Raw genomic sequence first — 24164 nt, 5'->3', positions numbered from 1 at the left:
GGTAATAGTGTAGGAATGTCTGAAACAATTGATTGGAATCCTTTTGGACAGAAAACTATTAGGTTTGCACATTTATTTGTTTTATTTGTAATATACAGATAAAAATAAATCTAATTAAAATTTATTTTAGAAAATGTACACTTTACACACCTATGTGTTGGAAATCTAATTTGGATTTGTCAAAGAAACTGGTTTGCATATCCAAGTATGGAGGTTTAATAGGTATGATAGTTGATATTGTGGTGTTGATGAGTGTAAATGGATATTTAATACTGAAACAATGTGAAGCAAATATGAGAAGAGCTAAATGGAAAAAATCACTGGAAAACAATTTGATCTTTTTGGTTTGAAGTGTTTTTTTTGTTTAAATTTTTGCCCCACCTTCTAAGAAGCCTTTGTGGCACTTTTTAAAATTTTTTTTTTTATGATAGAAACCTGATTTTGAATGTCATCTTGGTGAATGAAACTAAATTTATGCACCAAATACAACGCAATAATTGTTTTTGTAAAATGCTATTGTTTTATTTAGCACTATTTCATAGGAATGTGCTCTAAATTGTTTAAACACAATATTTTGTGATGATACATTTGTTCATAATGAAAACTAAACAAGAAATAAATAAAAAATATTCAGAAAACTCTGAATATATACTGACTTTTTTTTGTTTTTCTTTCTTTTAAGCTGTGTCAAATGACGAATCACAGGGTGCAAAGGCAAGCAATAGACCTGATGTTGCAGTGTACAATGCTGCAGGAAAAGAAATCTCCATTTTTAGGTTTGGAAACAATAATAAAATTAAAGGTTCAAAATCTTTTTTTTTTGTTTATCAACAATTTGTTTAACAAATTGTTTTTTTGGATAAACATGTAGACATTCTTTTGCATATATAAAGACAACATTTCACAACAAATTAAACTGAAATTTTGTTGTATTAAATTTGGTTTGGTAATGTAACAGGTGGAACAGTGGGATTTTGATAGGAATTGCTTGGACACATTCTGATGAGTTGCTGTGTTTGCAGGAAGATGGCCAAGTTCTGATTTACAATGTTTTTGGGCAATTTCAAAGGACTTTCACATTGGGAATGGTAAGGTTTGCATGCCCACAAAAGCAGATATGTCTGATATATAGGTTGTTGGCCATTTTAACAGGAATGTAGAGAAAACAAAGTGATGGAATACGAAGTGTTTAGTGGTCAGCAAGGAACAGGTTTGGTTGTCATGAGTGGGTTATATCGCTTTATATTGATAAACAATGTGGATGATCCAAAGGTATTGCCATGTTGTGTAATCTTTAACAATCCTTGATTCCAAGTAATTTGATTCAGGTTAGAAAATTAGCAGAGATACCAGGCTTGCGGACCACCCCACCAAGTAGTTGGTGTGTGTTGCCTGGTGTACGAACTGCAAGGGTTCTTGCAGCCAATGACAGTGACATCTATCTTCTTGATCAGGGTGGACAATGCTCACAGCAAATGCCAACTGGTGAGTTTGTAAATACGCATGTATTGTGTACATTCTATTTACAACCCATCAACTATGTGATAAGGACTCAGCATAAGACCATCATCATATATTTCCATGTCCGTTTCTGTTGATGGCAAACATGTTGTTTTGTACATGAACACAGGAACACTTTGGATTGGGTCTTCTGATTTTCAGGTAATGTACTGTAGTGTAGTATGTCAATTGTTTAAACTGTTTATTGTAATGCTGGATTTCTGTTTCATTGGTTTAATTAAATACTAGCATTTATGGTCACTACTTAATCAAATTCTGTGAGCTGCGGGGGTGGCCAACTTTTACTATGCAACATTTTTTTCACTTTTAATTCTTTGACACATTCAGCAATTTTACGTTATCACCATGGCAGCTGCTAGCTGCACTTCAAGCATCAACTGTTAACTTGCAAGTAATATTTTATAATGTGGAACATAACATGTGGTGATACTTGGTGACAATTCGATGTCAACAAAGTAATATAATATGTGCCCATTCACCATTGAGCAGAGTACAAATGTGCTTGTCATTAATTGCAATACATGAGTTTTGTGCAATGTTTAGATTCAAAAAAGTAATTTCAGTAAAACTCTCATTGAGCTATAAGTGTCACAAGCTCATGTTGTACATTTTTCTACAGATGAATTATAATTATTTTTTCATAAGCAGACATGCTTTTCCTTTTATTATCTCCAGGGTAAGATACATACTAGACAAAAAATGAAAGACTCTTTTACTTGGTGATAATCTTACATTGTACATTTTTCTGTGAAATAAGTAAATATTGTAGTCATTGATCTACTATAGCGAATTTGTTTAAGCCTGTAGTGTAGGCATTTGTGAAGTTGGTTACGTTTGCCGACAAATTAACATTCTTGTTGACAGGAAAAGTATTGTGAGTTTAACACAAACGATGGAAGAAGACCCAAACAGCTTGTGTGGTGTTGCAATTCAATCACACAAACTACAACCAGACTTTCTGAGTGTGATATTGCAGTTGTTGTATACTGGCCCAAATCACTTGTAGTGGTTGGACCCAAGAAAGATTGGGTGAGATATACAGTGGAAGATGACATGTATGACCAATCAGGAATGGGGACTGCTGTGCTTTGTGCTGATGTAGATGGTGTGCGGATTGTGACAGCCAGTCAACATGAATTTCTACAACATGTACCGCGTACGCAATTTGTTTATTATGCAAATTTTCTTTTACAATTTGAAAGTTGGTGTAACTTGTTTGTTTGGTGGAATTAGGAGCTGTGGAGGGAATTTTTAAAGTGGGCTCAATGGCACCAGGAGCTTTGTTAAATGAAGCTGCCAAGGAATACAATGTAGGTGGTTGCATAGATTTTTCTCTGCAAAAAAGCTTTGACCAAAATGTGTTTTAATGCCAACACAAACCTAATATTTATCCACCTTGTCCAGCACCAAAGTGAAAAAGCAGATGAATACTTGAGAATGTTGCTAGACAATGGACAACTTCCAGAAGCTGTTGAAAAGTGCACCCTGGCAGCTGCAGCAGAGTTTCAACCAAGAATACAAAAGTTGCTCTTGAGTGTATGTGTAGTTGGCTTGCTGAAATATGTTGTGTTTTTGTTGCTACTTAGGTTTTTTTTAAATCAGGCTGCATCATTTGGAAAGTCATTTGTTCCCAGCCCGAGATTAACTGAGCTTTTTGTTGAAACTTGTCAAATGTTGAGAATTCTCAATGCGATTCAAGATTATAACATTGGAATTGCATTGACTGCGGCACAGTAAGTGTGTTTGTTAAAATTGTTGAATTCCCCGCCCAAAATTTACAATAAAATGACTTTTTAAAGGTTGCAGCACTTGACTTATGACCGTTTAATTGATCGCCTTGTTGCCCGACGGGAGTTTTACTTGGCATTTCACATTTGCAAGTATCTTAAATTGCCAGATGAGCAAGGATCAAGTCGAATACTGTCACATTGGGCTTGCTATAAGGTAACAATTTTCAATTTCACAGACAACAGAGAATCATAGGGCGTTTGTAGGTTCAACAAAGCAATGTTGATGATGCCAACAGTGCAAGGGCTATTCGTGACAAGTTGCAATCTGCACATGGTGTTTCCTACGCAAAAATTGCTGAAAAGGCTGTTGAAAGTGGAAGAAAAGAACTTGCAATCAAGGTATATATTTTTGTTTAGCCTGAGGTGGAATTGTGTGTAATTTAATTTATGGTGTTTGTTTTCAGTTGCTGGAATATGAACCTAGGGCTTCAGAGCAAGTGAAGTTGCTCTCCAAACTTGGAAAACATGCACTTGCCCTAGAAAAGGCTGTGATGAGTGGAAACACAGACCTGACATATTCAGCCATTGCCAGATTAAGAGAAAGAACCAATTTATCTGATTTTCTTGTGGCTATTCGACAACACCCTATTGCATACAAGTTATACTTAAAAGTATGTTTGGCAGGTTTCAATTAAGTGTATTTCTTGTTCATGGTTGGTAAATCTACAGCAAAGTATGTGAGCTGCATACAGGTGGCCACTGTTTCTGCCTATAGTGCAGTGTGGTGTGTGAATTCATTTTATTGGATTCATGGTTATCTACAGTAAACTGTTCCTTTTTGGTAGTCATGCAGGGAGCAGAATGAACAGATGTTGAAAGACTTGCATGAGCAAGAAGATAACTTCATTGAGCTTGCTCATTGCCACATACATGACAGTTGCTCAACATTTCGCTCAGAGGACCGGGTGGTTTCCTTACATGCTGCTCTTGACAGCTACAACAAAGCTAGAGATGATTTTGGAGTAAAGGTAAACCCAACATAAGTCACCTACATAAAAACACTATTTCATGTTCATAATCCTTGAAAATGCAAGACAACAGTACCACATTAGTGTGGTAAGCTGTTACAGGCAGTTAGATTGGGTAGTTTTGTAAATTTAGCATATAAACTGTAAAATTTGTTATTTAGTGCACAGAAGAACAATTGCAACTACACAGAGACCAAACATCTTTAGAGCAACAGACCGATCGAAACTTTGCCGAACTTTCTCTTCATGACACCTTACATGAATTGCTGATTTCTAATCAACTTAAAAAGGCAGAGCAGCTTCGTAAACAATACAAAGTCAATGACAAAAGGTAATAAGTGACTAGGTTAAAACCGAAATTGGTTTTGATGAGTGTAACAGCACAATCCTACATCTGTTTAGTTGATATATATGTTTTTAAGCTATTAAAAATGTTGATGTTTTACTTCTTGAACAGATATCTTGCATAGGAACTCAGCAATTTCTATTAAATTACTGGTTTATTAAAACAATAAAGTGTTAAACTTTTAAGCTTGAACTGCAATGTTTTTGTTTGTCTGTTGGTTTATCTCCCAATGAGTGTAAACCAGTCAGCTGGCAAGTGACAGATTATAACTTATTTTGTTAACATACTCATTATTCAAGGTGGTGGTGGTTAAGAATACAATCCCTTGCTGAACTGGGAAATTTTAATGAGCTGGAGTCTTTTTCAAAATCTAAGAAGTCACCCATTGGATATCTGCCCTTCATAGAGATGTGCATGAAATACAATGCACCCACTGAAGTAAACAAATACATTTCTAAAGTTTCCCAGGAAAAAAGGGTGCCAGCTTTGTTGAAAGTGGGGTAAGTATCCGAAAATCAACGTTGCCACTTAAGTGCTAAAGTAAAACTTTAGTTTTATTCCAAAGAAACGTAAAGGCAGCAGCAGAGTTGGCCATTCAAACAAAAAATCCTGTTGATTTGGACATGACACTGAAGAGATGTGGTGTAGAACACAGAGAAATTGCAGAACAGATGAAAGCTGCTCTAATGCAGTTTCAAAGAAGATGAACTTTTGTGAGGAACTGAGTTTCATGTGATGTTTGGTATATCATTGCAATTTCTTTAAATTGTCCTGTGCAATAATTTTTGTCTTCACAATTAGTACCATTTGCCACACAATGTGTCACAATCGACTTTTAATGTACTGTACCAGTCTTCGAACAGAAATTTGGCACAGAAACAACCAAAATAGGCATCCGACTTTACCAGGTTCTCCAGTTGGAAATGCAACAATTAGAGCGAGAAAGTGAAAAGGAAAAATATTTTTATCTACAGCAATCACAGATTCATATCTGTACATAAAAGCAATACAAATAAAGCACAGTGCAATGGTTGCTCTTAATATCCAGTACAGCGCAGTTTGAAAATAAACAACTCTCTTCGTCATTTGGCTTGACATGTGCGCAATTTGGTCCTTCACATTTTCAATCTTTCTTTGCAACCTAAGTAACACAAGATAGATGATTGAAAGGGGTTATTTATAAGCAATGAGACAAATACTATATTTACCGCGCATGTTTGGCAAACTCATCCATCGCACTGGTTTCTTGCTGCATTTTACATAGTTGCTGTAATTCTGCCTGCAACCTCTTAAAGTCATTAAAAGTTGAAGTTTTTGCCATCAGTTTTTTGACCAATAATACAGTCAGCTTTACCAACACATCCAAAATGTTTTGTATGACAGACAAAAGTAGTATAACAGAAAACAGCATTTGTAAGGAGTCGCTAGTCCCACTTCGAAACTTTTCGTTGGGTAGACTTTAATGAGCCGTCAGGATTGTACACCTCGTAAACACCAGCTTCACGGTTGTCCTTTGTAGCATTCAAATAAGCGAGATATGCAACACAGCCAGTAATTGCAATCAAGCCAAATCCCATAACATATTTATTCTGAAAAGAACATAGCCTACCAGTGAGAACTTATTTGTTTTCGCTGAATAAAAACGTATTTAAAAAGACTTTACCGGTCTCGCATACAGCTCAAAGTTCACGGCACGAAAAGCAGCTGTTGTTCGAATACTGCGAATACCTCCTGGGTCGGTATTACTTTTAATTTTTCCTGCTTCTGGCTCCGGTGCTTTGGCTTTTTCCGTTCCCGGTGAAGTCGAACTTTCAGTCATGTTGTGCGGTCTGTCCGCGCCGGTCGGTCAACACACAGCAGTGTTTCGAAAAACGTTTGCTGCGTCACAGGTTTACCACATTAAAAAAAGTACAGATGTTACATGTTATAAATACGAAACTTTAGTGAAGCCATGCAGATTGCAACTTTGCTACAAAGATAATTGTATGCGAGGTATTTGGAATTTTTTGACTTATGCTAACCACATAAACAACAACACCAACCTTTATCAGTTTATCTATAAAATACGATTTATTGGTTTGCTGCAAAATCATTGCAAATTTTTGTATTATTGTTCTCAAACTTCGTCCAACCAGTTTTTGATTTTTTTTTGCTGCGCCATGTACACGAATGATTACTTGGCACATTTTTTGATGGAAGCATTGGACCGGTAGTCTTGGGACAGAGAAGAAGTGTTTTCAAAGCGAGTCATACAAAACAGGGAAGCACAATGATTGTAGTAGGGTCTCAAATACAGTATGGTCTTGGCACTAATTAAACAGGAATAGCTTTGCCATCAGGTTTTTGTCATAGTCATAACCAGGCTGCAAAGGTAAATATATTACATATAAAACAAACCTTGCTGGTCATCATCATTATATACTTAAAGGCATTTTAGTTAAGTCTATATAGACTGAACTGAGGTACATAAAAAGTTTGAGGATCAGCAGGTTTCTTTAACAACATGGAGAACATTTGGTGCCTGACTAAACACAAACAGATATATTGTATGTGTTTTAGTTTATTTGTAAGCAGTTTGTAGGCAATGTTGAAATAATAGCTTCAAACAAGTCAGTGAATAGACTAAAAAAATTAAAGGATGTCAAAAGAAAACAAATCTCCAGCAAACCCTTTGTTCAGTACAACCAATTTGGACTTTGCCCCGAATGCCTTGTTTATGCCAGTACAAGAACAAAGTACTTCATCAGCAATCTTGTCACCTGGTTTGTTCATATTTTATGTGTTGTATCAATGTGTAAATGTAACTTGGTGTTTTAGAGAGTGACCCCACAGAAGAAGCAAGTTTCATAGGACAAACACCTAGTTATTCACAACAGCAACAAAATGTTGCCACTTTCACGATGTTTTCACAAAAGTCGGAAGGATTTCAAGGTTATTTTTGAACTAATTTAACCAACCCCTTGAAAAAGAATTACCCCAACTTACAAATAATTCACAATTTGCCATCAATAGATCCATTTGCGTCGCTATCTGCACCTGTAATTTCAACAACATCAAATCCAGTGCCAACACTGTTCAGTTCAAATCAACAAGAGCCACAACTGGTTGTCCCACCAAAATCCCCAGATCCCAGTACCAACAGCCCCATTGGGTCACACATTTCTCCTTCAGTGCCAACTTATACTGGCATGACTCAGTCTGCAGCAATGCAAACACCTATGTTTGACAGTCAAGCACCCCTTGTCAACCCATACGCAAGAGCTGCAACGTCAGGTCACAAACCTAGACCTATGTTTCCTTCAAATGCCCAACTGTACCAATCCCCAACAGTGCAGGCAACCAGCTACAACACTCCACCACCTATTCATTCAATGCCACAAGGCACACCTAGGCCTCCTTCATCATCGGTTACTCCGCCATCATTTGAGAACCTAGCTTCCAGTCCTTCTGCTCCACCCTCAGCTGCAAGTCTTTACCAACATGTTTCTCCACACTGGTTTTATTGCAAAAAGCTTTCAGACAACAATCTGGTTTGGTGTCCATTCTCACATTTTGATTCAAGCAATTTGGAGTCTGCATATCTTTACAGTAAGCATTTTGTTATAGTAAAAAGTACATAGTGCATCACATATTTATAGCATGTACAGAAATTTTTAAATTGCTTAATACCCATGATTGTGTCCAGGTAAAAACCAGGGATTTTCTGTTGAAAAAATAATAAGCACTGATGGAGGTCGATACGATGTGAATGTAAGCAAACATGAACGCACAAGTGTGTACTGGGATGAAGAAGTATCCATGGTTAGACGAGCCACTTGGTTTTGCAAAAGTGACAATGAAAATCGCTACTCACCTTATGATGAGAAAATTGCTGACAGGCTTGAGGTAAAACTTTACACAAAATAGCAGTAAATTAGTGTGTTTGTATTAAATTAACTCTAACTGGTGTTAATTGGTTTAGGCTGAATACCATAGTGTTGTGACCAAAGGATTGTGGCACAATCGCATTGAACTTGACAATGGGGAAGTAGTCGTTGTCCATAGTCCACAGTTAATTGTACACTTTCAGGTAAAAAGTTTATTTAAATTGTGTTACTATGTGTATAAATATAAGATATACTCATTACTGCAGCCTGTAGCAAGCAAAGATGAATTTGGAAGTGTGTTTGAAACTCAGATGCACTCCAAAGTAGTGAAGCGGGGAATAAGTGGAACAGAGTTTGAAAAAGAGATTCCTGAAAGTAAGGTTTCAAATATAAAAGTATTTTGCCCTTGTTGTCATGTAATTGTTACATGTCTAGAAAGCAAATGATATCAAATTGTTTTGAGCACATATTATGTGTTTTGGTACAAATCCTCATATTATTATATTATTTTATTTAAATTCAATGATAATATGAGCTAAAAATATAATTTTAAACAATGACATTTAGCTTTGGAAGCATATTTTAATGCTTATGCTATGGTTGTGAACTAGACTCCTATTCCATGCATCTATCGATGATCCTCAAGACTGAAACATAAATTGAGACTTTGTAAACTATTTAAGTCATAACAAAGCAACATATACTGTGTGCTGCCTAAAAAAAGAAAATAGTTTTGTTCTCACCAACAGTTTTGTCACTCTTTAGTAGTACACAATTTTTAAAGGCATTCCACTGACGTAGTTGGCTAGATCTTGATGTCATTCTGTAGTGTGTGTTTTTGCGTCCTATATTTATTTTCCTACAAATACCACATAGTGAAATTTCTTGTGTTAATAACTATATTTTTTGCTTGTTTTGTACGTTTTAAGGTGAATCAGGTACACCAGACCATGTGGTGTTCCTTTGTCATGGCATAGGCCCTGTCTGTGACCTACGGTCAAGAAGTGTTGTAGAATGTGGTATGTTCTAGTCTGCTTACTTTTGTTACTGGCCTCCATTCACCCAACCATACTTCAAGAGTCATAAACATTGAAGTCCAACTAATGTGTTTTTAATAAATGCTTTTAATTGCATGTTGTTGAAGATGAATTTGAAAGAGTGGCCCACTTGGTGTTGTTTGCACATGGTATTGGTGAAGGCTACTCGTACAGAAAGAATAGACTTAGAAAGGGTGGTGAGCATAAAATTGTCTATATGTAGTCGGCGAATTATGATATGATAATTTAAAATGACAACCAAGTTTCAGTTTATTGTAGAACAAAAGTGCAGTTGAGGATATGTCAAGACAAGAACTGAGTTTAAGTTAAAAGCATAGGTTTTTGTGCCACTCTTTCTCATCTTGCAACTTTTTATTGTTACAAATTTTTGTTTATTTGTTCAATTTTTTTATTGTATAAAGTCTATAAATTAACCCCAGTTGTGTAATCTGTATTAAGGCTATATATTTGTTTTCTTCTAACCATATGTAACCACGAGCATTGTGTTGCAGTTGATGATTTTCGAACCATCCATCTCAGCTTACTTCAGTCACATTTCAAAAAAGGCCTTGAAGGACATAAAGCTCATCGCATTGAATTTCTACCAATTCACTGGCATAGGGCATTGCATGGTGATGCTACTGGTGTCGACAGGTAAAATATTTCAATAAATTGTTACTGATGCTGTCAGGCATATTATATTGCTGAATACTGCCCTTCTGGCAAACTTTATAAAGTTTACAATACAATATCTCAATGTCACTTTAAATTTTTTTGTATTTTTTTATGCATTCTTCTGCCATTTAGATGCTTATTTTATTTTTTTACAATAGTTTTTTCTTAGGAATGTCCGGCAGCTTACTCTACCCAGTATTTCTCGACTGCGACATTTCACCAATGAAACACTGCTAGACATCCTTTTCTATTCAAGTCCTGTGTATTGCCAAACCATTGCTGACACCATTGGCAATGAAATCAATTCCCTGTATAAACTTTTCTTGTCAAGGAATCCACACTTTGAAGGTGAAGTGTCACTGGCAGGTCACAGCTTGGGTAAGTATTGCAAGCAAGTGATATTTGCATAAGAAACCTTTGCACATTCTTTAGTAAAATGTGGCTATTCAAAATATTTTATCAACAGTATGATGCTTTCTAATTTTTGAAGATGGGTTCGAATACTTAATGCTTATATGGTTTCACTTAAAATTTATTCATAGAAAAGTATCTGTAACAATCAACTTCACAATTAATTGCAACCATTCATGTTTATGTCATGTGTAGGATCTTTAATTCTGTTTGATTTACTCTGCCACCAAACTATTGGAAGGGAATCTGAAGCAGCAACTCAAGATCAATCTGATCCTGCAAAACAAGATGTCAACACCAATGGTGTGGCTTCTGAAACAGCAAGTGCTGACCTCTCCATTTCAAGTGAACATACAAACAATGGCATTAAATCAAGCAGCAGCTCCCATTCACTTAGTAGCACTGCAGAGGAGTCATTGGAGGAATTTCTGCAAAAGCTTGGCATGGAAAGATTTCTGACTAAGTTTGAAGAAGAACAAATTGACATGGATGCCTTGGTAAGACACAAACCTTTGTTGGAATTTAAAAACCTTGCAGATCAGTGTGACTAATTATTTCTTTTGTGGCAATATTAAATTAACTCTCTTCAATGCGGTAAAAATGTTGTAATTGTTTTTGGTATTTCAAAATATGTGTTATTTGCACCTGTAAAACACATTTTGCTGTACAAAACTCATTTTCCACTAATATTTATGTTTTTAGTTACTGTGCTCAGAAAGTGATTTGAAGGATATTGGATTGCCGATGGGACCAAGAAAGAAAATGCAGGGATACTTAAGAAAGCAAAGAGAAAAAGAAGAAAAGAAAAGAGAACAAGAAGAACAGAAGCAAAAGGAGGCAGAACTCAAACAACAGCAGGAAGCTGCAGCTGCTGCTTTAGCTGAGAGCAAGAGTGCTGTTGCACAAATAGTAGGTTTTATTTCAAAAATTGTACTTTTACTGTAAGAAAAAAACATTCATAAATATGTTATAAAGCCACAAAAAATATCGGTTATTTAATCATAACCATCATCCCATCAATTATATATGCCATAATATACCATTTCGAATGCATAAAAAGAAATCTTGCAATAGTCATCAGTCAACAGATTAAATAGAAATGACTGCATGTGGGCAGTGTGTAAACCCTACATATTATGTCACATATGATAACATTATGTTTGTTTACAGGATCATTTGGACTCCATTGGGAGTTTCTTTTCTGGAGCCACGAATGTGCATGTTGACTTCCAGCAGTTCGATGTAGGGACTGGCCAACCAGTGGTGAACTATCCTCAGTTGGCTTTTCAACCCAAGTATCTTTTTGCACTTGGATCTCCAATTGGTAAGCACAATATTACACATACCAAGGAGCATGGAATTATTCCATGTTATATTACACATAACATGGAATTATTTTCAGGTGTGTTTCTCACTGTAAGAGGAGCATCTGAACTTGGGGAAGATTTTGCTTTACCAACTTGTCCTGGATTTTTAAACATTTTTCATCCAGTAAGTTTCTCTTTTAAATCAACTTTACCTAAAATTCAAACAGCAAACAAAACAATTTTTTTTAAAAAGTTTGATCCAGTTGCATACAGAATGGAACCTTTGGTAAACCCAGATTTCCAGCAAAAACCTGTACTTGTCCCTCATTACAAAGGACGAAAAAGAATGCATTTAGGTGAGAAAAATAAACCTCACTTGTGTTTCCAAATTTTCTAACAATGTGATGTTGTGTAGAACTGAAGGAGAGCCTTGGTCGCATGGGACAAGAGTTGAAGCAAAGTATCATGCGATCTGTCAAGCTTGCGGTTGGAAGCATGCAGCGTTTTGCTCAGTCCCATTGGAACCAAACTCAAAAGAAAACTGAGGCTGAGGTGAGCTTAATTGTCGTATTTGCTTTTGGATTTTCAAACTTGCCTAACAAATTGTAATTATATTTTTGAGGTTTGTGTAAAAAGTTTCAATTTATTTGATTGTTTGTAGGTGGAAGAAGAAGTTAAAAACATGACTGAGCAAATTCTTCAGGATGAACAGGACAAAGCTATCGACAATGAAGACACAGGTTTCAACATTTACCATATCTACAGTTTACTGGGTTGAACCCAATTCCTTTTTATTCTGCTCACAGTGTGTGCATATAATGTGAAGGAGAGATAAAACATATGTTGTAACCAATATCATTAATTTGTCTTTTTGCAGCTTCAATTACATCTGAAGTGCACCATGCAGACCTTGGCAAACTGAACAGTGGAAGAAGAATCGACTATGTCTTGCAGGAAAGACCATTGGAAAGTTTCAATGACTACTTATTTGCTTTTCAAAGTCACCTATGTTATTGGTAAATATCCGTACTACATTATGTGTTGTTGCATCGGCTGCTTACTATTAAAATTGTTTGTAGGAATAACGAAGACACTGTACTGCTTGTTATGAAAGAACTGTATGGAATGATGGGTGTTTTGTCAGACAGCCAGCTTGACAAACAGAACGCATTGTCTGCGCCACCACCGCCTGTGCAACAATACAGCAACCAAGGACCACCGATGACAAATATATCACTTAACTGAACCAGCTTTGCCTTTATAGTTTGATTGTACAGTGTCATTGTTGGAGAGTGATAGTTGCAATACAGGACCTTGTTTCTTGTTTTCGCCAATGTAACCACATGTAATTGTTGTTTGAGTTTTAGCGTAGATTTAATGCAAGGATGTGCAATTTTTCACCCGTCGTCGGTTAGGTTGGTGACCTGGTGTTGTGGAATGTGAAGAACAATTGTTTCTGTGTACATTACCTGCGTTACAAGTATTTTATTCATTCAATTCACCGTAGACGTGGATTAGTAAGTCCAGCGCAAAATACATAACATCCAAACCCCAACCTGGGTTTTCCGACAATGATTTTGAAATAAATTATATGCTTTGGTGATGACTGCACAGATTCAAAATTACTATTTTTTTTATGAAACGTCAGTGCGACCGGACTGGCAACAAATGTGAAAAATAGAATGGAACGTTATTGTACACATTCATTCACACACAAATGAATCGAATGGCAAATTTAAGCTGCGCACAAATAGTATCCAAGAATATAAAACCAGCATACTTTAACTAAAATCGTGCGCCAATTTTTGAAGGGTTGCCAATGCTATATCGTTAACTTCAACTTCACCCAAAATTTTGAAATTTCGAATTGTGGCACCATTACACAAGTTTTTCACTCAACTTTGTGTCACTCTGCCGAATAAATTGGCGGAAATAATCTTATTTGCCAAAACGTTAGGCTCAAAATATACATGATTGCTGTTTGACAGGTGGACGGGAAGTTAGTTGTATAAAATTTTCGTGTCAGGCTTGCTCAATGCTCAGCAGGTGTTAGGACTTTCCAGCATAATTATTGTCATACACGCGTGTTTCAGTTCTCTCTTGCAAATACGAACTAGTTCTCGTTTTGGAGTTCAATTAAAATAAAAATCCACTGATTAATTTATTCATTTCAGGCATTCAATAAAAAAACTAGAAGTGACCTTTATCCCTAGCAAAGGCACAGTAAGGACAAAAGCACATAAAAACTGAAAGCAAACTTTTGCGATATAAAGTATCTTGACATAAAAACAAGGGGTAAAACCAACCAAGAAGAATGAGACGGCCAGTCTTTAAATCACTTTGCTTGCAAGTCACTGTGAGAAGGTGTGAAATTATCTGCTACAGCAAAAAAATATATTTAACAAAAACTGTTTTCAGAAAGTGTCATGAGTCTTTCTTTTCCTCTGGAAAGATTTTCTGATGGCACATAGGGCAAGTATCTTGTATATATAACCATTTCCGCAGACATTCACCATGAAACAAGTGCTTGCAATTTGTCATTCGAATTTCACCATGATCTGAAATATACAAAATAGCAGATTGAATTTAAAAAAACTAAATTCAAAAACAAACCTTCACTGAAGCTCTGGTAACAGATGCTACACACATCCTCAGAATGTTCATTAAGATTGTCCATGTCTGCCTTAACAAGCATAGAAAGCTTCAAATTAACAGTTCTCCGGTTGTTAATGGTCTTCAGTCCTTCACATGCAGCTCTTTAAACGAAACATGTAATTGCACACATTTAGTTATATGTTACTTTGTTAAAACCACATATTAATTTCTTACTTGTAGATGTTTACATAAGCATGAATAGACATCATAAATGCTCGAAGAGCACTACCAGATTCAAAAAACAGGACGTAGGCCCCATTCACAAACATGACACATCCACAAATAAACTCAATTGTGTGGGAGGTAGATTGCACATAAAACACCCAGTCATCTAAATGAGGCCATGGCTTGTGATCAAGCCTTGTATCCGCAACAAATAGAAGGTACAAAATCAGTGTGGCCAAGACCTAACAGAGGATGTTACTTAAAAATGCATCTTGTTGCACAAGAGAGAGAGAACTTACCTTCACCACAAGCTCTATGCTAAAAGCAGTCAGAGCAATTAACCATGTTGATATGGGTTTAGTGTGCACTAGCCACAAACAAAAGCAAGTGGGGGTAACTACCAAACAAAGTGCCACCAATAGTGGTTTGCCATGCTTCTTAAGCGGCATGTTGGCCTGGAAAGAAGAATGAAGTTAAACAATAACATAACACACGTTGCTGATGAAAACATACCTGGGCACTTAAACTCATTAGAACAGGGTGGACTAAGTCATGTGCATAATGCATTACCGCGGCAAGAAGAAGACAAACATTTCTATACAAACGCACCAATCTCATTGGTGGTGTCAAGCTCGATAGTCCGGTTTGAATTGCTAACAAGCAAAACAAAACTGCTGAAACAGAGCCAAGTGATTCAGCATGGCCCAAGTCAGCTCCCCCAACAAAGCCGTGGAGTTCAATTCCAAGATAATAAAATGGGACAGAAATTGCTGATCCAATGCAAAACACTGATATGACAGAATCTGTGAGCATTACTGCCAAGTGCTCGATTTTATAAAATTCTGTTGTATTCAAGTTTGTTACATTGGCCAAAGAAAGGTTATTTGCTAATTCCCCTTGAGAATTGTTCTTGTTCATAAAAAAATGAAATATGCCATGTTGTGAAGAATAATTGTCTGCTTCCATTTCAATCAGCCCATATGTGATCATTTCTGCAACTACTGTTGTTAAGCGGAACACAAAGTACACTCTTAATACCTGGGGAACTCGCAGATGACCCCATACAGTTTCAATAAACAACGGCAGTCCCTGTTCTTTGAATGTCCTTAATGTTTGAAGAATGTTTTCTTTACTATGATCTTTAATGTATGAAATTCCTTGCCCCAATAATATGTACAGTGGCAGAAGTTGAGGAAATAGAGTAATGCATACAGCAAATGCAAACCAGATACTGGAAACGTTCAGCAGTGTAGCTATGCTAGTCAAGGATATGAAAGCTAGGGATACACCGCTTGTCAAATTATGAAGTTTGTGTGACATCGGCAATGCGGTGGTGTAGATCTGCTGAAGAAGTACTTGAATAAAAAAATAGAATGCCACCTTCACAAGGAGGTCAATCTGCAAAACCAAAACAGTTTTTGTACACATTTGAAAGGTAGGAGTTGGGAAATTAATTACTCCTACCTCGTGAACTTTCATGCTGTCTGAATTTAAAGAAGATGTTACTAGGGAATACAACATAGAATGATTCATGCTGGGGTTTTGAAAATTATAATTTTGATAACATGATGCAACTAGAATGGTTTGAAGTCCTGCTGACGCCGCAAAAATCAAACAACCCACCAGAAATTTGTAAAATTCAATTAGCCAACTTTCTTGACATACAAATAGGCAAATGGAAACCAACGAACCTAAAAAATAACAAAGTTTGAGATGCCAATGAAACAACAACAATGACAAAAAAATTCACTTACCAACAGTGGTTATAAAAAAACTAGCTAATGCATGTGATGACCATGGGAATTTGATTCTTCGTGATAAAAGTGTATCCAACAACACTACTGTTGGGCTTCGAAGAACATCGATGACCTTATAGTCCATATTCTGTTAGCATATACTCATAGTCATACTTTCATTTAACAAACTAAGCACTATAATACCCTGACACAAAAACAACATCACTTTTGCAATGCAAGTGCAGGACAAATAATGGTACCATCAACAATTACAGTTTAACAACTTATTAAACGTGACGTTTAACAACTGTAGTAGTTTACTCAGAAGCAATTCGGATTACAAAACTATAATTGTTATACAATAGGCATTAGGCGATTATATAGAAATTGCCACTTTGATTAGTCCAATTAGGCCAACAATGAAATGTGACATATTACTAATCCAGTTATTAACCTTCACCATTAGTTCATTCTACTTATTCTTTCTGTTTGACAACTAAGTGCGGTATACAGACACACAATAGCATCAAATTTTTCTGCCAAATTCTAGCTTTAAGGAACTAATATTTTGGTAGAGCGAATAGGTGCAAGTGAGTTCAAGTGGTGTCACTTGTACATGATCTATTGTAAGCAAAATATGAAATTTTGTTTGTAAAGTGATACTGCGGTTAAAAATGTTCATGCAATAATTCTTGGTAAGTTATGTTATTTATGGCAGGTTTTAAGCACTAGTACTCGGTGAATTCTGAAATTAACTGTAGTTATTAATCGTAATTACTCATGCGCATAGGACTAAACCATGCACCTTCGACTCACTTGGCCATACGGTATTGCTTTGCGGTGGAGGAATTTTACCGTTGCGTATAGAGTCAAAACGTTCGATGTGGCGTTGTTCCGCCGTCTCTCTGGCTAGTCTTGACCTTCTCCAGCACTATGATCCCCATATCTTCAACGCTGTGGTCAAGTTCGTTGTAGTGGGGCGCTTTCTCGGTGTTGTTGTTCCGGATGTCATTCTTGTGTGCATTCATCCTTTGCTTTGGTGTTTGTCCGATGTGTAGAGCTGGTGGACAGGGCAAAGAAGTTATGGCGTATATCACGTTGGTGGACCTACAGGAAATGTGTAAAATGTGGCCCCTGCTTTTCAATGAGCTGCTCAGCCCGGTATATCAGGTGGCTTTGGCCAGCACGGCCAGGTGGCCACCATTCGTCACATGCAGCTTGTCGCAACCCATCACCTCCCAGTGCGACTGGCTGCGATCCTACGACAGACGGTGATTCTTCGTGAGGAAATCACCTTTGCGTGGGCGCCTGACTCGATAACCTTTATGGTTTTATCGGTACCCATGCCATTTCATTTCTCTGTATATTGTTCTTACGCGTAGTTGCCTTTATCGCAAAAATAAACATGATTTGATTTGATTTGGCACAATGTGCATCTCGTGCCTCCACATGGGTATGCTGTTTCCAAGTCCTTTTTGGTTGTAGTCCGCGTGAAGGTTATAACATTGTTCTGATGCTTCGTGGTTGCCGATAAGCGACGAGTGGACGTTGCGGAAACATTGCACATTGTCTGCCATCACCAGGCAAGATGGATTGTAAGTCTTTTGCGATTTTTTTTCAGTCGTCCCATAGGTTGTTGTATGTGACGACGATGGGGATTCGTGTGTTTTTGCTACCTCGCTGATTGTCTTGATTTAGTCGGCCACGGGGACGATGGTTGCTCTTGTTAGATCCGTGTATAGATCCAACACCATTTCAGAGTGAACAATCTTTTATTAAAGATGGCAAAAACTTCGGTATCGACATAGTCAGAATGACCAAAGAGGCGCCAGTCGACAAAACTTTTTTTCCAGCCGACAAAACTTCGAACACACATAACTTTGTCGTTTCTCAAAGGATTTCGGTGATTTTTGCACAAGGCTAATAGATTGACACAAAATTTTCAATTTCCAACGATTTTTGTAACGCATATTAATAAGCATTGTCATAAATCAGCTATAACTTTTTTCATAGGTCGACAGGTAAAATAATTCTAGCACCGTTGAAAAGCCCCTTAAAATCTCTTTACTGCGATATCTAACTTGTACGTGATTTCGTGTGGCTATATGTTTACCGACCGAATGTTAAATATGACCTTCATAACAAGAATCAGTCTTTTACCTATAACTTTGGCCACAGTTCGACGGGAAAGACATTCTACCACCATTGCAAAGCCTACACAAATATACCTTTCCAACGATACCAAACTTGTCTTTTCATTTGCGGGGGCTATATAGGCCTATGTTTACCGGCCGCATATTGTTCATAACCGCGGCTCCAAAAAACAGTTTTTCGCTCAAGATAATTACACCACCATTGCAAAGCTCATTGAAAAACCTTTCCAACGATACATAACTTGTTTTCTCATTCGTAGGGGGAAATAAAATAAAAGTTTTGTCGACTAGCGTCTCTTTGGTTCGGAATGGCATTGAGTAGAATCGTTGGAATGGTCTGGTCTGAAAATAGTCTTCTCTGAATGCTTTAGACAATGCATTACATCACTTTTTAAACACACTCGCAACGTTCATCTAACAATAGGCTATAACCTTTTAAAAAAATATATACGTGTTAAAAATACACATGTGTGGTCACTAGACACTATTGTCATCACCTTGTCTACCATCCTAGCTCGATAGTCATTCCTTAAAAACGCAATTCACATAAACGTGCGTTGCAGTCGTACACCACCAGGGTGCCACGGGCATAAATTGATCAACGGTGATGACCTCTTCGTGCGTTTTTCTTTCGTGGTTTTAGCGCCGTTACCTGACATTTACATGACAGACCTGTATTGCCACAGCAACTATACGCAAGGGTACGTCTGAATTAAACTCTGTGGTCGAATCTAATAAACCACCCACAATCTGGAGCAGTTGCTGCTCCGAAAACATCATTGGTGCACCGAAAGCTGCCTCTCCGCCCCATAACATGGTGCCTCTCAAAAAAAAAAATGCAATTTAAGATGGAGCTGTCTGTGCGCAATTTTGTATTTATATACAAAATAAACCAGCAGACTTGAATCTGAAGTGTTCTTGAAACTGTTAACTTCCTATCCAAATAAATTGGTGGCGCTAGTAGAAAGACGATGCCCAATAGACGGTTAGATTCTGGCAATATTAAGGAACCAATTTACCATGATGCTAAATTGTCTCATGAACGCTCAAAGTACTGTTTCTAGTACTGCTAAAGAGGAATCTCTACAACTGTTGTCGATGATTTTGTATTTCACGATTGGTGTGTACGTCAGTTCGTGGTGACGTCAAATAAACATGTTGTCCGAACTTACAGACATACAATGTTGCCCTTGAGTTTTTGCGGAAAAACCTTCATGGTCACAATATACGAAAAATTGCCACAGGGTTATTTTTGTTTGTCAAACCCACACTTTTACTCTCACTGTAAACCGCACTGCACGGCGTGCAACATATTCACATAAACTTCCCTTTACGTCATTATTACGTTGTATTATTTCGATTGTCGATCCCACCGCCAGATTGTTGAATCGTCACACACACAAATAAGGATGTCTCCTCCTTTGGAGAAGGCTGTTTGTCGTATTGTGGTCGTACAACGAATATTTGTCAACGTAAAACATCTGTAAAGACGGAACACATGACGTGACTTGTTATGAGGAAAAGCATTTTTTGTCTCACTTCGACTTGACTGAATCAAGCTGGTCAAGCTCCCACACGAATGTTTTTCCATATTGGTTTCCAACTGCAAGGTACTATAATGTGCAAAACACACAAATTAAAGACATAAGGACTATGTTGGCTGGTTTGATGCTTTTGCAATGGGACTAAACTTCGATTCTAATAAAAAGAAACATGAAAATTTCTGAAACTTTAAAACTGTTTATGATTGTGATGACTGATGACAAATGGATGATCCACACTGCAAACAACCTTTACATGTATTTTTATTATTATTATACATATTTATTTTATAAGATGTTTGGTAGTAGTTTGAACCATCATTAGTTCCCAACTTACTGCAAAAATGTTTCAAACAAATAAAATATCTTAATGAAAAATACAAAGAACAACCTACCTTGTGCCAATAGTCAATGGCAAATCTCATGTACCATATATCACAATGTTGAAAGTCCAATCTGCTGAGCACAGTCACATTTCCCTCTTTTGGTTTCAGTTCATCCACATTACAGTCGACCGATCCAGGTTTCCAGCATATAATGCAATTTTCACATGACTAAAGTAGCACAATATATAATTGTACATACTCTTAGCAGGATTCCAATTGAGAAATTTAAAGACCCTATTGTCATGAATATTACAAAAAATAAATCTATATCAGCATTTTCCCAGCAAATGAAAACAGTAAAGCTATTTAATATATGCAGGTGTGCAGAAATTTATTTTGAACACACAGTTTTGCAATATTAAAATAACGTTATTTTCAATCCAATCAAAGTTTGTGCTACTAATATAGTAAGATAACCACCATATATCATGACATGCATACTGGTTTGCACCTTGGAGAGTATGAAATCTCCGAACCACCTGGCACAATCAACATAGTTTTTGTGAATGTCTCTGGTTGAAAAGTTTGGGTAATGAAAGTGGAGAGTGGGGAAGGGCCTGAACACAAAATACAAGTTGAAGTTAACTGGTTTGAAAAGGAAAGCAAAAGCTAATATGCTACTCATGCTTAAGCAGACATTTTAAACACCACTGTGTTCATCATCATCATCGAGTTGCAGCAAGGCGCCCGCCGAGGTAGGCAGGCAACTGAACAGACAAAAACACAACTGAAACACATCACATGACTGTTTTACTTGTGTTGTTGTTTTTGTCTTTTCGGTTGCCTGCCTGCCTACCTCTGCTTGCGTTTTGCTGCAACCCTGTCTTTCATTTTCAAACTCCTTAACTTTTCACACAAAAGGGAAATTTTGTTCAGAAATGTTCCTACTCATTAGATGTGTTTGGTTGATACAACTCGGAGGCCTTTAAAGCAGTGTTTAATTCTTCTGAGTCAAATCTCCAAATTTTTAGGGAATGGTCCATTCCACAAGAGATTAACTTCTTTCCGAATATATCAAAGTCCTACACAACAAAATAACTGAGAAAAAATTACCCACAAGTAAACCTGCGACTTACACAACTCAACACCTCATCCCTATGTCCTTCAACACCTCCAAAAATGCAAACCAACACATCAGTCTTTATGTTCCACACACGTAGTGAGTGATCCTTGGAAGCACTCAAAAGGATGTGGGGCATTTGTGGATGAAACTTAAGTTCATTTACTGCATTTCCATGACCAATGTAATGCTAGGATAGAAAATAAACACTATCAAATATAAAAAGAGGTTTAATCATTGCATACCTTCACACACTGCTTGGTATATATATTGATCACCCTAATAATTCCTCTTGACCCAGCGATGGCTAGTAATGGGTGACCATTCGTTGAGTCAATGGTCCAAGCACAGGAATAAAAATTTTCTTCACACTAAACAGCACAAGTTGTTAAGACAACAGGTGCAAAGCCCTTTATTTACTTACATCTGGGTCTGTATAAGCCTGGAGTAGTTTGATGTATCCGTTTTCTCTGCATTCGTAAATTGTTATTCTGTTACTGCCCACAGTAGCAAACAAAGGCCAATTGCTCTTCAGCTTGTGTAAGCAAAATGAAACTCCAAATAAAGGCTGGCCATGGTCCTCCTGAAAAAAAAAAACCATTATGCTACCACCATCTCTTTCAGCTTATTTTCAAGTCATTTTGCTTTTTCACCTTCAAAGAATTGGTACATCTAAATAATCCCTTTGCTGGTGGTTTTTTTGAGATCTTGCCCTTAAATTTTCCCTTTTTGGGTTTTGATTGTACATTATCAGCGGTGTCTTTGTCATCAACATTTTCTTCAACTTCCATGTAAGTCTCCAGGTCTGATTTGTTATCAGTCATTTCCTCAACATCTCCTTCCACACCGACTAATTCTGCATCTTCCATCATCACCTTGGTCCTAAAAGATTTTATTTGAGAAAATAACTATCCTGTTTTCTATGCATGATTATGTTATTGTTTATGACAGTACTTAGTGCAGTTGCCTACACCATATCGTACAGTCAAATAAAGAAACTAAAATATCGGCAAATGTGATTGGTCTAATTTTAAGTTCAACAATACATAAACTAAGGTTGTCATAGATTACAGAAATCTTCCATGACATGTCTGGAATTTTAGTGTCAGGGAGAGGTAGACATGGTGAAAAATGCTCAAGTGAATATCATATTGTGATATAATATTAATACATCAGTAATTGCTGTTGACTATATTAGTACTTCTTAAGTTCCCAAAAGAGAAAAAGAGGTGAACATTTTGTGTGTGCAATGGTGTCTGAAATTTATACCATGATGAATGTGTTTGGGTTTTAAGAATTGGTCGAGGTAACGGACAAGAAAATAAACAGCGATTGTGCACATTAGATACGATACCTACAGCAATCCTATTGTAAACGAAATAGCTTTTTTACAACACTTTACTATTGTACAAATGCCCAAATGTGAAATATCCCACCTTTATTTTAAATTAGACTAAATAATAATAAAGCAGATACTTGTTTGAGTCCTGGCAACATACATACAGAGCTGCAGTTGAGTGAGTACAGGCAGTGCTCACGGTTTGGCGGGAGATTTTCGCGACAGTTTGTCGCAGCGACAAGTGTGTCTGCTTTTTGTCTTGCCCGTATTTTATAACATATTAATATCTAACAGTTTGTTAGATTTGTATTATTCTTTGATGTGATAATGTTGGTAAATTTTTCCTATTGATTGCTCACGCTACCTGGCACTTATCGGCGAGATGTGACGGGTGTGGTTGCGTTGCCTCATGTTCCGGGATTTTTTTGTTGATTTTCTTTTTTGGCCTGTTACACTGCGTTTTCTGATCTCGCATTATAAGAACAGCTTATTTGAAATGCGTTCAATGTCAGAGGCGTGGTTATTCCCTGCCGTGTCCTGCCAACCTATGGGAAATACATTATTACTAAAGTCAAAATCACCACGCAATTTTTTAACCGGTGTTTTTATTGGGGTGACTGGCTGCGCCTCCAGAACAAGGCTTAAGGGACATATCAATGGTTTTCGAACGTATGCAGGTTAGGCTACTATGGTGCAGCGGTTCTTTTCTTCTTCTCCAATGGTTTGAAACCAAAACATTTTGTCACGTCAAACGCCATTTCTAAAATAAAAAGAGCAACATAATCAAGACTTCAAATTTACGGAGAACACAGTACTTTGTCTTGAAGGATGGATCACAGGACCGAAGGAAAATCAGCAAATTTATTGAGCTATTTACGAAATCGCACCTAGTATACGAAAACACAATGATGATGTTTTTTCGTTTAAATTCAATCGTTCCGGTAAGATTTCTTACTTTTATATTCAATGGCTATTATGCATGTAATGTCTACAATGTCTACGATGCCTATAGACTCATTGCCTGAAATGCCCACAATGCCTACGATGCCAACAATGCCTAACGATGCCTACATTGGGTTTTTATAGGTACCGTGAGTGGGAAAATACTACTACACAGAGTCACAAAGTTTTTTCTAAACTTGATCCACATATAAGTATGTGTAAAACAGAAAGCTGTGCGAATTTTAATGATTAGGCGTGAACAGGGT

At 36.9% G+C, this 24164-nt stretch overlaps 6 protein-coding genes across 7 annotated transcripts; 2 read left to right on the top strand and 4 right to left on the bottom strand.

The window, feature by feature from the left end:
- On the top strand, positions 1-5443 carry LOC145893384 (vacuolar protein sorting-associated protein 16 homolog). The gene is made up of 18 exons (XM_082982077.1): positions 1-62; positions 131-222; positions 683-776; positions 959-1088; positions 1153-1272; positions 1329-1485; positions 1550-1662; positions 2386-2677; positions 2755-2831; positions 2926-3057; positions 3124-3254; positions 3321-3465; positions 3516-3650; positions 3716-3922; positions 4097-4279; positions 4441-4610; positions 4925-5125; positions 5191-5443. Exons 1-18 carry the CDS (start codon positions 16-18, stop codon positions 5330-5332), a joined length of 2568 nt encoding a protein of 855 aa, XP_082838203.1. The 5' UTR covers positions 1-15; the 3' UTR covers positions 5333-5443.
- Positions 5444-6036, bottom strand: LOC145893400 (uncharacterized). The gene is made up of 2 exons (XM_082982078.1): positions 5834-6036; positions 5444-5766 (listed from the first exon to the last, which is right to left on the bottom strand). Exons 1-2 carry the CDS (start codon positions 6034-6036, stop codon positions 5448-5450), a joined length of 522 nt encoding a protein of 173 aa, XP_082838204.1. The 3' UTR covers positions 5444-5447.
- A 13-nt stretch (positions 6037-6049) lies between these two features.
- LOC145893416 (small integral membrane protein 8-like) lies at positions 6050-6465 on the bottom strand. The gene is made up of 2 exons (XM_082982079.1): positions 6289-6465; positions 6050-6214 (listed from the first exon to the last, which is right to left on the bottom strand). The coding sequence occupies exons 1-2, from the start codon at positions 6442-6444 to the stop codon at positions 6050-6052; spliced, it is 321 nt and encodes a 106-aa protein (XP_082838205.1). The 5' UTR covers positions 6445-6465.
- Positions 6466-7174: 709 nt separating this feature from the next.
- On the top strand, positions 7175-13260 carry LOC145896408 (triacylglycerol hydrolase DDHD2-like). Its single transcript, XM_082985100.1, has 18 exons — positions 7175-7387; positions 7443-7556; positions 7638-8213; positions 8311-8510; positions 8587-8694; positions 8758-8866; positions 9421-9510; positions 10041-10182; positions 10373-10581; positions 10810-11111; positions 11317-11523; positions 11785-11938; positions 12017-12105; positions 12175-12277; positions 12337-12473; positions 12583-12661; positions 12799-12937; positions 13001-13260. Exons 1-18 carry the CDS (start codon positions 7264-7266, stop codon positions 13164-13166), a joined length of 3048 nt encoding a protein of 1015 aa, XP_082841226.1. The 5' UTR covers positions 7175-7263; the 3' UTR covers positions 13167-13260.
- A 137-nt stretch (positions 13261-13397) lies between these two features.
- On the bottom strand, positions 13398-16678 carry LOC145896425 (E3 ubiquitin-protein ligase RNF139-like). Its single transcript, XM_082985101.1, has 7 exons — positions 16496-16678; positions 16206-16432; positions 15255-16139; positions 15041-15196; positions 14751-14983; positions 14535-14677; positions 13398-14479 (listed from the first exon to the last, which is right to left on the bottom strand). Exons 1-7 carry the CDS (start codon positions 16620-16622, stop codon positions 14346-14348), a joined length of 1905 nt encoding a protein of 634 aa, XP_082841227.1. The 5' UTR covers positions 16623-16678; the 3' UTR covers positions 13398-14345.
- Positions 16679-19734: 3056 nt separating this feature from the next.
- On the bottom strand, positions 19735-23396 carry LOC145917837 (polycomb protein eed-like). 2 transcript variants are annotated; one of them, XM_083003132.1, is made up of 10 exons: positions 23321-23396; positions 22271-22499; positions 22042-22200; positions 21863-21988; positions 21634-21807; positions 21446-21579; positions 21009-21114; positions 20567-20725; positions 20170-20243; positions 19735-20111 (listed from the first exon to the last, which is right to left on the bottom strand). In XM_083003132.1, the coding sequence occupies exons 1-10, from the start codon at positions 23365-23367 to the stop codon at positions 19982-19984; spliced, it is 1338 nt and encodes a 445-aa protein (XP_082859258.1). In that variant the 5' UTR covers positions 23368-23396; the 3' UTR covers positions 19735-19981. The 2 variants fall into 2 exon arrangements, with proteins under 2 accessions (XP_082859258.1, XP_082859259.1); XM_083003133.1 differs by lacking the exon at positions 23321-23396 and adding an exon at positions 23054-23175.
- Positions 23397-24164: the final 768 nt, after the last annotated feature.

This window comes from Ascidia mentula, chromosome 1 (assembly GCF_947561715.1).
Source record: "Ascidia mentula chromosome 1, kaAscMent1.1, whole genome shotgun sequence".
In the NCBI taxonomy this organism is placed as follows: domain Eukaryota; kingdom Metazoa; phylum Chordata; class Ascidiacea; order Phlebobranchia; family Ascidiidae; genus Ascidia; species Ascidia mentula.
This window is presented reverse-complemented; position numbering and strand designations above follow the sequence as displayed.